Source organism: Vulpes lagopus, chromosome 11, assembly GCF_018345385.1.
Source record: "Vulpes lagopus strain Blue_001 chromosome 11, ASM1834538v1, whole genome shotgun sequence".
NCBI classification, from domain to species: Eukaryota; Metazoa; Chordata; class Mammalia; order Carnivora; family Canidae; genus Vulpes; species Vulpes lagopus.
In genome coordinates this window covers 64,407,779-64,421,345 of record NC_054834.1, presented here as the reverse complement: position 1 = coordinate 64,421,345, position 13,567 = coordinate 64,407,779, and the positions used below count along the sequence as shown (strand labels likewise).

General features: G+C 34.6%; 2 protein-coding genes across 2 annotated transcripts; both read left to right on the top strand.

The window, feature by feature from the left end:
• The first annotated feature begins 274 nt into the window (after window positions 1-274).
• Window positions 275-1,210, top strand: LOC121472245 (olfactory receptor 4P4-like). Its single transcript, XM_041723476.1, has one exon. It carries the CDS (start codon window positions 275-277, stop codon window positions 1,208-1,210), a length of 936 nt encoding a protein of 311 aa, XP_041579410.1.
• Window positions 1,211-12,014: 10,804 nt separating this feature from the next.
• On the top strand, window positions 12,015-12,998 carry LOC121471629 (olfactory receptor 4P4-like). Its single transcript, XM_041722417.1, has one exon. The coding sequence runs from the start codon at window positions 12,015-12,017 to the stop codon at window positions 12,996-12,998; it is 984 nt and encodes a 327-aa protein (XP_041578351.1).
• The last annotated feature ends 569 nt before the right edge of the window (window positions 12,999-13,567 follow it).

Genomic DNA, 13,567 nt, shown 5'->3' with positions numbered 1-13,567 from the left:
CTCTGCCTCTCCTCACCATTTGTGCTCTCTCTTGCTCTCACTTTCAAAATAAATAAATAAATAAATAAAATCTTTAGAAAAACAATCATAGCAAAATCAGTTATGATTCTCAGGGGGAAAATATAATAATATTGATTTATGAGTTAGCTTCTGTGATTGTTGAATCAACTTTATGCTTTGTTAGTAATTTTTATATGATTGTAATATTGTCAGTGTTTTCATCCAAATTGTTTTCTTTTCAGATACTCAATTATTTGTGCATAGCACACAACTTATGGAGAGTCAGAGGAACATCTCAGAATTCATTCTTTTGGGCCTTTCCTATAATCAGAACATACAAATATTTTGTTTCATTTTCTTCTTATTTTGTTATGTTTCCATCTTGGTGGGAAATCTTCTAATTCTTGTCTCCATTCTATGCAGTGGCCTTTTTTACCAACCAATGTACTATTTTCTCAACCACTTATCCTTTATGGACATTTGCTACACCTCCTGTGTGACACCCAAACTGATTGGTGACCTACTACTGGTTAGAAAAACCGTCTCTTATGATAACTGTATGTTACAGGTCTTTTCCTTGCACTTCTTGGGAATGATTGAAATCTTCATCCTTACAGTCATGGCCTTTGATCGCTATGCTGCCATCTGCAAACCTCTCCACTACATGATTATTATGAACAGGACAAGATGCAATCTCCTAGTCTTGGCTGCTTGGGTTGGTGGGGCTGTCCATTCTTTATCTCAGTTTTCTATGATAATCTGTTTGCCCTTCTGTGGCCCCAATGAAATCAATCACTACTATTGTGATATCTTCCCTTTGCTGAAAGTTGCCTGTACTGATACCTATGTCACTGGTGTCCTTGTGGTTGCCAATTCAGGAATGGTTGCTTTAGTAACCTTTGTTCTCTTGTTTGGGTCTTATGTTGTTATACTATTCACTTTAAGAAATTACTCAGCTGAGGGAAGGCGCAAAGCTCTCTCTACCTGTGCGTCTCATATCACTGTGGTCATCTTATTTTTTGGGCCTTCAATCTTTGCCTACCTCAGACCTCCTACCACTTTCCCCGAGGACAAAATATTTGCACTATTTTATACCATCATTGCTCCTATGTTCAACCCCTTAATCTATACTCTGAGAAATACAGAGATGAAAAAAGCCATGAGAAGGGTTTGGTGTCAAAGGATATTTTCAGAAGATAAACACAATTGATTTGTCCTACCCAATATGCTAAATAAAAACTTTATGCAAGAGCAAAATTGGACTTGGAATCAGAGAGGTCTCTATTAGCTTTCAGATCATTGAAATCAAATCACTTTATGAATGTCAGAGATGATGAACTGAGGAATTATGAGTAAAGTGACTATTTTACTAGTGGAACTGAGATTGGGTAAGGGCATATGTATATTTAACATATGGCTAAAGGAATGGTGGTTATGTCATATACAGTAGGCAGTTTTGAAGTTGTGAAGCTGATTGTGAATTTTAACATTCATTTGCATGTGAAATTTAAACATAAAGATTTGACAACATTTTGGCATTCTGTAGAAATGAAGAAGATTAAAATGGTTTTCAGAAGTTAAAAAATATTTTTTTTTGTTATTGAAGTTTATTTCCTACAGAATGTTTATCTAAATCTTATGTGAAATAAATTATGTGATGAAAAAAAAATCCACACAGATAATTTAGTTCTAAACCCAAAGAAAAAGGGAAGGTTATACTTGTCCTCTGGGACTGCAGCACCCACTCCTACCCCATCTCCCTTGAATTATCATAGGCAGGGACAATGGAACAAGTGGCTATTTACATTTCTGTTATAGTGTTTATTACATCACAGATATTCAGAATGTGAAAAGAAAAGATGAGAAAATTAATAGATCATATCCCTTTCCAGTACAGCTCACTTAGTTGAGGGAACTCAAGACTACATTTGGGAGAAACTGCACATATCAACTTGCCTTGATATGTAGACATGATAAATGAATTCCATTTCCATCCTAATAGACAAGGAATAAGGCCGATTGAACTCTTAAAAAATAAATTTTCCTTTAGCATAATTCTTGTATTCATTTTTTTCCTCTTAAGGCAAGGTATAGTCTGCTTGAGGACTCTCTTTCCCTCTCCCTCTGCCTCTCCCACTTGTGCTCTCTTTCCCCCTAAAATAAATAAAATTTTAAAAAACAATGAGGGGGAAGGAAAGGGAGAGAAAATATAAGAAATGAAAATCGTAGCAAGTTTATGTGAAGAAGAATTATATAAATTACAATTTAGGCAAATTATTAATAAAAAATAATGTTGTGCTGGCTTACACCACATCACTAATATCAAGTAGCAAGAGAGTGTAGCAATGTCTAAGGTTTTGAGAGAAAAAGAATAAGAATGATAAGTTTTACTCTTAGTCTTATTGTCTTTAATTTATGCAAAAAATAAAAAGACACCTTCATATCAGCCTAATATTTACTACCCACATGTGCTCAAATATTTTACTTTACTGAAAAATTTCATACCACCATAAGTGATGAATTGGTATAAAAAACTTAAGGGAAAGTCAGAATACAGATAATTGGTATATTTTGTCTTCATCCTCAAGAGCCACCTTTAGTATCATTTAAGGAAAAGAATGAGCATCAAATCAGGAGTCCTTACACTTTTATTTGCATGGCAGTCTACCATTTTTTAATGACATGAGTCTGGTCAAATCAACAAACATCTATGCATCTTATACTCTTCATTTACAATATAAAACTGATAATTAAAGTTATTAATGTCACTTAATTATAAAATGATAAATTGAAATGCATTTGAGATATTGATTATGGCTAAGATACATGGAGTAGTTATTGCTTAAGATATCAGTCATCTATAACAGAAGTCATATAACTATTTCCATATTTTTTTCTAAATGCCTCTGTATTCATGATGTTTTTTTTCCTGACCATCTTCTTGAAGAAAGGAACCCACAGAGAAGATAGCATGTTTTTTGAGAAACATAATTTTTTAAAAGATTTATTTATTTATTTATTCATGAGAGAGACACGGAGTGAGAGGCAGAGACATAGGCAGAGGGAGAAGCAGGCTCCCCACAGAGGGCCCAATGAGGGAGTCAATCCCGAATCCTGGGATCATGACCTGAGCAGAGGCAGCCGTCTAACTGCTGAGCCACCCAGGCGTCCCGAGAAACACAATTTTTAATAAATTCTCCCAAAATATTAAAATTGATGCTTGACTATACAAGATAGGAATTAGCAAATGCATATTTAATTAACCTTTGGAGTTGCCCAGATTCTATCCAAACTTAACCTATACAAAATATATTTTGTGAATAAAGCCAGCTAGACTTTTTTCTAATATATCACAGCAGTATTTATGAGGAGCATAGTCTTCTTTCAACAACTTTCCTCCTGCTGTGCTTTATGAGTTAATATTCATTTTTAAGTCATAACCTATTTATGTTACATTGACCTCTCAAATGCTACTCTATTAAGACCTTTGTATTGAAATCAATTCCAAAGATGCCTTTAATTCCCATTTTGACCAATAATATGAGCAAGAAAAAAGATGTTATTGATTAATTGTATTTCTCATCAATGTCAATATGCAGAATTTTTATGAAATGTTTGTATTGTATCACCGAAGACCCTGAAATTTTCCACTAAGGTATTTTCCATTAAGAATTTAATGCACACACAAAAAATACTATAATTATAAAATTAAGGAATAAGAAATTCCTGATAAGAAGTCATAAAACACATATGATGTCCAAAAATGTAAAAAAAAAAAGCAAAGACCAAAAATCATTTAAAATACTCCATCTACATTGAATGTAAATATTGCTGGAAGCAGAAGGAGAGAAATTGGTTTTATCTTGTCTTTATGCCTATTTCAACAGTTAGTGATACTATGATGACTGAAAAAGTGGTTTGAAAAAATGCATATGTATATATACATGATATATACTAATATATATACTATCTAGCTACAGGGATACTATGTTTGATAAACTTTTTAAAATTGACATTTTCTAAAAAGCCAGTAAAGGAAGATGCATTTGGATGTTTGCACTTTGGAGGATGATGAGTTCTTAGGAGCAAATGATCTTCAGTGGTGAGGAACTTTACTAGAAAGATTCAAAGGTAGGGGCTGTAGAGCAGAGCCTGGAGATGACCACATGTTTGGGATCAGAAGCTCAGAGGGGATCCCATGGACGTCCTGAGCTGAAAATAGGAATAACTGTGAAAACAGGACCTAGACTAGAGAAGGCATCTTTAAGCAAAATGTCAGAATGTCTTGAATAAGGTTTTAGTGGGGTAACCTAGGTCAAAGGGTAGAAACTTTCAGATATGAAAAGAATCCTGTTCTGAGGATGCCACCACAATATGGAGACTACAGCTAATAATACGATTTTGTATCCTTCAAAGCTGCTGAGGGTAGATCATAAGCCTTCTCACCCCACACACAAACAGTGGTTAATTATGTGAAGTGATGGTAATAATGTATTATTAATAATTCCACAATGTATATGTACATAAAATCATCACATTTTACACTTTAAATATATATGATATATTTGTGAATGATTCCTCAATAAAGTTAAAAAAAAAAAACAGATTTCCTTAGGAGGGTGGGGAAAAGACCAAACCAAATGAAATACCTAGACTTGCTTTCAAGTTAATTCTTTGAAGGCAAATCCAATATCACATTCTACCCTGGGCAACTACAGTGCCTTGGATATGTCTTGCCATGTATTTTCCCCATATTTAATTAATGAAATAGAACACACAAAGAAGGGCAGCCTGGTTAGCGTCACTTTCAGTTCAGGGCAAGTTGCTGGAGACCCGGGATCGAGTCCCACGTCAGGCTCCCTGTGTGGAGCCTGCTTCTCCCTCTGTGTCTCTGCTTCTCTCTCTCTCTCTCTCTCTCTTGTCTCTATGAATAAATAAATAAAATCTAAAAAAAAAAAAAAGAACATACAAAGAAACTTGTGTGTCTGTGTTTGTATGTGAGAGAGAGAGAGAGAGAGAGAGAGAGAGAGAGATGGGGGCCAGGGTGGGGGAGTGAACTGAGAAGGAAATATCACTGTAATCTCCATATGAATAAAAAATTAGAATACCGCTGTCATCTCTAGAGTCAATCACCCTGTCCTCACTCCTCCCCTTCCCCAGAACTAGCTATTCTTTTAATATTTATCTGCAATCTCCTCCTTGCCTAGTGATCTTAGTTAGGCCAAGCATTTATCTTAGCTATTACAGAGTTTTCTCCTGAGTAAAATAAGAACACAATGAGTTTTTGTAGAGATTAAGCAGGAGTACTTAGTGTATGACACACAACAAACTCTCAGTATGCATTTGCATGATTTATTCTGCTCACACAACAAGCACATTGGAAATCAGCTCAAACTTTACATGCAGGTATAAAAATTTTGGGAAAAATAAAATTTTTCAAATGCAAATTTTGTTCAAACACAAGTTTTCTTTTTCAAATTACTTTTTAAAAATCTTCTAAACCAGGGATGCTTGGGTGGTCTAGCCAGCTAACCATCCAACTCTAGATTTCAACTCAGCTCCTGATCTCAGGTTCATGGGATGGAACCCTTCCTCAGGCTCTACACTCAGTGGGGAGTCTGCTTGAGGATTCTCTCCTTCTCCCTCTGCTCTTCCTCCTGCTCATGCTCTCTCTTCTCTCTCTAAAAATAAATTATTTTTTTCTAAACTAAAAGTAATATGAAATAATACTAAGCTTTATTCATTTATAATTTTTCTAGAAATTATAACTGGAAAATTAAAAAAAGATAAAACAATTTTCTTAGAAAATACAATAAATACACTTTTTGAGGAGAGATGAAGACCTTTGGCCACCAAGAGGGTTGTCCTACACTCCTGTCAGTTTATAGAGATTACAGAAGGGATAAGGCCCTTAAAGAAAAAAGTTCCTCAAATTTGTTTTCACTACAAGATTCCTTAAGTGCAGGGGAATTCAGTCATTAGGGCCCAGGAGGAATTTCTAATGACAAATTCCTAAATCACATGCAATATTAATTGTGGCTTGCACACTGTTTATAATCCAGATCCTATTTTAGGGGCACTTGGTCTGATAACTTAGATCTAAAGGAAATCTGCCTGGTGAACTCATATTTGGAAAGGTAAATCCAAACTACTTGGAAAGAACAGTCCATGCTGTAGAATAAAAGAAATGTCATTTTAGAATGTATTCTCTATTAAGTATTAATTAACCCCATGAGCTTGGACATCTCTAGAAATAATTTTAATGATGAAAATACAGATTGTGATTTGATCTCTTTGGATATAAAATTATTCCACTTCACTTCAAGCTGTCACCCTAAAGGTATGGCTTCTCATTGTTTGTGCGAACATTGGTTAAGTGGTGTCAGTTGTCTCTAAAATTATACAAACTTTCTTTCTGTGATTGGCTAATGAGTTATGCTCAGTGAAATGTGAATTCAAGAAGCTGAAATGAAATGCTCTGAACAGTAGGTGAGTGACCAGAATTTCAGTGAAGAGAGAGAGGACACTGGAAGGAAGAAGTAGGAATGAATCCACAACAAAGTAGAAGAACAATGTATGGTAAATTATTTCTCCTCCCTTCCCATTATCCTGCGTGACTCTGTGATATCCACTAAATGTATTTTTTGCCTCCATTGTATAGCTAACAGACTGAATCCCAGTTCAAGTTACATACAGGCATCTTCTCTGATTTTTATAGATTAGTTTGTTTTGAGGTCGGGGCAGTGATAAATTCAGAGAGCTGACCATTTGCCTTGTGGCTCAGTTGGTTAAGCATCTCCCTTTGACTTGGGTCATGATCCCAGGGTCCGGGGATTGAATCCTATGCCTGGCTCCCTGCTCAGCTTCTCCCTCTCCCTCTGCCTGCCATTCTCCTTGCTTGTGTACTCTATCAAATAAATTAATAAATCTTAAAAACAAAACAAAACAGATGCCCATTGAGAGTGCCATATGACATTCTAAAGAGATAGGCACACAGTCAACAGGAAATGATGCTTAGGTGGATAGCAAATATCAAACAAACAAACAAACAAACAAAAAAACAAAAAAACACTTTTAGGACTTTTGGGGTAAAGTTAACAAAGTATTGATTAAGCAAAAAGTGATTCAGGTTACCAAGAAAGTGATAAAGCCAAAATTCAAAGGACAAATAAACTCCCTGCAGTAACCACTATCATGATTACTGATCCCTCCCTCCTCCTTCAGAAAAAAAGAAAAAAATGCCCCAAGAATTAATTTAACTGAAGACCCCACTCACATTACCAAAAAATTCAGATGAAAGTATCTCAAAACTTGACTCTCTGTTTACCTTATCTCTGTTTATTTTGTTGCCTTCCCTGGTTTCTGGGAATCAATTTCAAGACAAAAATTTCCATTATGGAGTATTTTATTTATAGACCATTTGAAATCATTGAAGTTTTTTTTAAATCATTTACAAACATTTACTATTAGTTAAATAAATGGTGGCCTATATTTAACAAGAGGTAGAACAAAGATAAAGTAATTAGAAATAGTTATCAAGTCCCTACCATGTACTGGGTGACTTACACATTTTATCCAATTAATTCTCACAGCATTGTCAGCAGGTAGATGTACTCGCCAGCCATATATTTATCCACTGCCAATATGGTGATCTGAGAAAAAAAACAGTACATGCCAAAGATCATACAGATCAGAGAGACATGGCTAGAATTTAAATTTGTGCAACCATTTCTTAATATTTCAAGGCAGAACGTAAGACAGTCTCTCTGTCCTTCAGGAATTTAGGATCACAAAAATTAAGAATGTATAGGGTTTATTTTGGCATAGATTAAAAATGGTCAGTTGGGCACTCTTAAGTACTGATAGTATCAAATATCTGTTGAGTACTCACTAAGTGTCAGTAACTATGGTAAGTACATAACATTTTGCTAAGTGAGACATGTTGTTTCAGATCTTGACTCTACTAATTAGGTCAATGGTCTTGAACTAATTACTTAATTTCTCCATGGCTTGGTTTCCTTTTTTATAAAATGAGCTTATTAGTAATATTTACTTCTTAGAATTATTGTGAAGATTTAAAAGTTTTTGCTAGGCACGTGGGAACATTCAAATTGTAAGCTAACATAAAAATTATTAGACCTACTAATAGTGTAGTAAAGTAATGGAATGAGGCCATATATTCATTTACAGCAAAACCATAATATAAACCCAACCTGGTTCACCCCTTTATGTTCAAGGTTTTTCAGAACTTTAACAATAGCAGAGAGCCCAAAGGCTGTGCAAGATCTTAACTGAAACATATAAATTATCAAGACTAGATTTATCTTTTTTTAAGATAGGGACCCTAGAACAAGTGAATGCAAGTTCCTAAACTGACTGAAGAGCTATAGCAGAGAAGAAATTATAATCTCTTTTTTCTAACCACTGTTCTTACAAAGGGACAATTTGTGGCTGTAATAGCACTGTTCATGTCTGAGAACATGACAAGCTTCAGTGCTTTTTATTCATTTATGTGAGCATAACTTTCTCACTCTTTATAAGTGTGCTACATATGCAGGATAGAGGAGCCGATTGAGTTTGTAGTTTTGTTTGAGTATTTTTGTATTTTATAGACTAAGAGAGTTTGGCTTAATTCGTTATCTCATTTTGTCATCTGCATATCAAAATTAGAATGGCTGAAATGGTTTAAGGACCATAATTTTGGAGGTTATCTAGTTTTGCATGAAATAATTAGGTAATGAGAGAAAAGGAGTTTTTAACATTAAATTTATTTTGTCACTTTTATACCACGTCTTTTATGTATGAACTCAGGCTCTAGATTCAGAAAACTCTGGTTTCAAATTCTATTTTGCTAAATACTAGTTAAGTCTTCTATGTATATTTTATCAGGAAAGCTTCAACTAATTTTCATTTCTGTAAGGTATTATTACCCTTGCATGTGCATCAAACTGGGCTTAATACCATATTCATTTAGATAATATTTTTTCAGAAGTACTCACAACTATTTTTAAATTTGAAACTCATAACTCTGATTTATTTAGGCAACAAATAACTTGTCTATATTTTAGACAAAAGTGTTGAGGGAAATGAAGTTCAGAGTTCACACTTAAAATTGATGACTGAGTCAAAGGTAAAAATTAGAAATCCTCTTGCACTCTGAAATTGAGAAGCTAGAGGAGTGCCTGAGTGGCTTGGTATGTAAAGCATCCAACTCTTGATTTTGACTCAGATCATGATCTCAGGGTCCTGAGATTGAGCCCCAGGAGCCTGCTTGAAGATTCTGTCCTTCTTTCTTTGTCTCTCCACCTTACTGTGCTCTCTCTCTCTCTCTCTAAAATAAGTAAACAAATCTTTAAAAAATTAAGTAGGATAAAGTTTAAAGGCTAGAAATATAGACAGTAGTCTACACTTGGTGAACCACACAAGTTTGGAGACAGAGAAATGAAAAAAATAGAGAAATTAAACATATTTGTGGACTTGAGAATGGAGAAAATTGGAAATTAAGCCCCATATTTAGCAGTATTGTTTTGTTAGGAGGTTAGACCACACATTTATTTAGTTGGAAAAATAATTTGGTATCAAATGAAGACAGAATGACTGGCTCTACCTGCATACTCTAACAACTAGTTTCTACTGAGGATTAATTTCATGTATGAAGCAAAATTTTCTTGTTTAATTTTGGGAGAGAGAAAGAAGAAAAACAATTCAGGTGGTTGTTTATTTCACCGCATATGATTAGAAATGGTTTCATTTATGTCCATCCAAATGAACAAGCAATTACTTTAAGAATTTACCAAACCAGGGGATCCCTGGGTGGCCCAGCGGTTTGGCGCCTGCCTTTGGCCCAGGGCGCGATCCTGGAGACCCAGGATCGAGTCCCACATCGGGCTCCTGGTGCATGGAGCCTGCTTCTCCCTCTGCCTGTGTCTCTGCCTCTCTCTCTCTCTCTCTGTGACTATCACAAATAAATGAAAAAAAAATAAATAAAATAAAATAAGAATTTACCAAACCAGTATTTTAAGTATTATTTCTAAAAGACTGTGTATTTACTTATAGGTAAGAAGAAATTTACATAGTGTCATTGGAAGCATGAAACCTAACTTTTTAATCATGCTTTCTAAGCTAATTCTAAATCTTAAAATTGTACCGAAGAAATACATTCACTTGTTTTAAGGCCCCATTGCAAAGGAATTTTATATTTGGTGGGTTCTTAATCTCTAAAAGAGAGTAATGAGGGGAGGATTTAATAATTAATTGATGAGAAATTATAACTATAAGATTCAGTCAGAAGACATATCACAAATTTTAAAGAAAGATGGTAAGTATTGGTGATGCATTTTGAGGTCAAAATTTATAGAAAAAATAATTCAGTCATGTGGTTATCAGTTCTATTATATTTTTATTACCCTGAGGCTTAAACTAAGTTAGCAGAAGCTATAGGTCAACCACAACTAAACTACTCTTTTCACATATCAAATCCTGTAGGTTTAATATAATTGCTAAATGATGAAGAGATTGAAGCTATCCTTATTCATTCTATTTTCTATATACTTTTTTTAGCTTTTTAAACAATTTTATATTTTTTCAGTAATCTGTATGCCCAGCGTGAGGCTCAAATTCACAAGCCCCAAACCAAGATTTATATGCAGTGAGTAAGGCAGCCAAGTGCCCTGTATTATCTGTATACATTTAATTAAAATCCCTTCTATTTGGAACTAGGATATTTGGTTAGTGCAGATCTCAAAGTTACCTTCCTGCTCAAAATAATTTTATGATATTAAAATTTCATTTTCTACATGGGAGTCATAGTTACTGGGCGTCAATATTGGCAACTTTACTAATTTGGTAACACTAGCACTAAGATTAAAAATCAGCAATTAATACTCCAATGTTAATAAAGCAAAGGTCATTTCTTGATTTGTTTGTTTCTCAACCATTCTGTGGCAAAGTTCTATCAGATTTTCTTATTTTACAAATGAGATAATTTAAATTAAAAAAAATTGATTTGTATCCAAATTCACACACTGGTATTATTAGTATTGGAACCTGGGTCCCAACTGTTTGTCTTCATATAAACCTTTTCCCATATGTTTTTTCTTTGAATTATGCAGCATCAAGAGTCTTTAAGGGTTGGCAAAAGGCATGCATTGAACAAATATTGAAAAGAAAGTCATACTATTATTCAAAGCACTGTGAAGAAATTGACTTGCAAATTATGATACACTGAGTTAGGAACAAAACCACAAAGGTAAAATTGCCTTCTGCTCTTCTTCCTTTTGGATTTAACTATTGCTTTATTCTGTGGTTTGTTTAAATATATGATTTGTATTGATGTGCCTATAAAAATAAACTTTCCATATAAAACATCATCATTTTACTGTCACAAATCACTAAGAAAAAGATAAACAAGCAATTGAAAAATTATTCAAACCAACTCTGGGGTCTCCTATAGAGATTTTTTTTTATCTTCTACTTTGTAAATATATATGTTTTATATAAATCTTTAGTTTTATTTTCTATCTCAGTATGTAACTATTTTGAAGAATAGATTCCACTAGTGAGCACTGTCAAGCTTTCCATTTGCTTCTATATCATTTAACAACTTTAATGACTTATACTTGCATCTTTAACAAATTTGAGTTTGTAAGAACCCAGAGAAATATCTCTTTCAAGGACTTTGTTGTATATTCCTTTAGAATTGGAAAATGTTTGGCAGTGAATAGTAATTTTTAGACTTTTAAAAAATTTACTGATTGAATTCACTCATTTTTATTAATGTTAAGATCAAACAAAATGTCCTGAAAGACTGACTTATAGAAATTTCATGAGACTAATCAGAAAAAAAAAAAACATTAAATATCAGATTTTATTTTCTAAAGTTCTGTGATCATATCCATTAAATATGGCTTCAGGATACCAGTTTCATCATCCATATTCTCCATGTGCATGTCTGACATTGACTTGTACATTATGTCTTTTCAGGGGACTATTACACATTTTTATTGCAGTGGATCATGGAAAATAGGAACAACATCACTGTGTTTATTCTCTTGGGACTGTCTCAAAACAAGAACATTGAAATCCTCTGCTTTGTATTAGTTTTATTTTGCTACCTTGCTATTTGGGTAGGAAATTTGCTCATAATGATTTCTATCATGTGCAGTCAGCTAATTGAGCAACCCATGTATTTCTTCCTTAATTACCTCTCACTCTCTGACCTTTGCTACACGTCAACAGTGACACCTAAAATAATGACTGATTTACTGACAGAAAGGAAGACCATTTCCTACAGTAACTGCATGACACAGCTTTTTATCCTGCACTTTCTTGGAGGTGTTGAGATCTTTATCCTCACAGGGATGGCCTATGACCGCTACGTGGCCATCTGCAAGCCCTTGCACTACACCATCATCATGAGCAGACAAAGATGTAATGCAATTATCACAGCCTGCTGTATGGGGGCATTTATACACTCCGCCAGTCAGTTCCTTCTCACCATCTTCCTCCCGTTCTGTGGCCCCAATGAGCTAGATCACTACTTCTGTGATGTGTATCCTTTACTGAAGCTGGCCTGCACTGACACACGTAAAATTGGTCTCTTGGTAATTGTTAATTCAGGTCTGATCGCTCTGCTGACTTTTGTGATTTTGATGGTGTCCTATTTTCTGATATTATACACCATCATGGCCTACCCTGCAGAGAGCCGCACCAAAGCTCTTTCCACTTGCAGTTCCCATATCACAGTTGTGGTTCTGTTCTTTGTGCCGGTTCTCTTCATTTACATTCGCCCAGCCACAACTTTTCCAGAAGACAAAGTGTTTGCTCTTTTCTACACCATCATTGCTCCTATGTTCAATCCTCTGATCTACACACTGAGAAACATGGAGATGAAGAATGCCTTGAGGAAAGTGTGGTGTCATCATTTATTTTTGGAAGGGAGGGAACTCATATTAAAAGCATTCCAGAATTTCACTTTAGGATTCCACCCTGAGCCCTAAGTTAATAAGAAATGATATATACAAGGAATGTACAGTGATTGCAAAAAACTAGCTAGCCCCAGATTGGAGCTCAGAATCTTTAGCATTTTCTTAGACTCCCTTCTGATTGGACAATTGTATTATTTTTAAAAAATGTTTTTATTTCATTTTTAATTGAAATATTATTGACATACAATATCCTATTCATTTCAGGTGTACATACAGTGATTCAATATTTTTATTTTTATTTTTTCCTATTTATTTTTTTAAAGATTTTATTTATTTATCCATTAGAGACACAGAGAGAGAGGCAGAGAAAGAGGCAGAGGGAAAGGCAGGCTCCATGCAAGAAGCCCGATGTGGGACTCAATCCAGGCAATCTGGGATCATGCCCTGAAGGCAGACACTCAACCGCTGAGCAATCCAGGCATCCCAATTCAATATTTTTATACATTTTGAAATGATCCCCACAGTACTGTATCTCCCTGAAGAGTGTACATGTTGGGCACTCAGTGTTGGTGTGACAGACAGTAGCCTCCAAAGATGGTCATAGCAATATTTCCTAAGTAGTCCATATGGAGAGACCATAT

Bases quoted from the DNA above. Each gene is read 5' to 3' on its own strand.
- LOC121472245 (XM_041723476.1), top strand. From the start codon at position 275: ATGGAGAGTCAGAGGAACATCTCAGAATTCATTCTTTTGGGCCTTTCC.
- LOC121471629 (XM_041722417.1), top strand. From the start codon at position 12,015: ATGGAAAATAGGAACAACATCACTGTGTTTATTCTCTTGGGACTGTCT.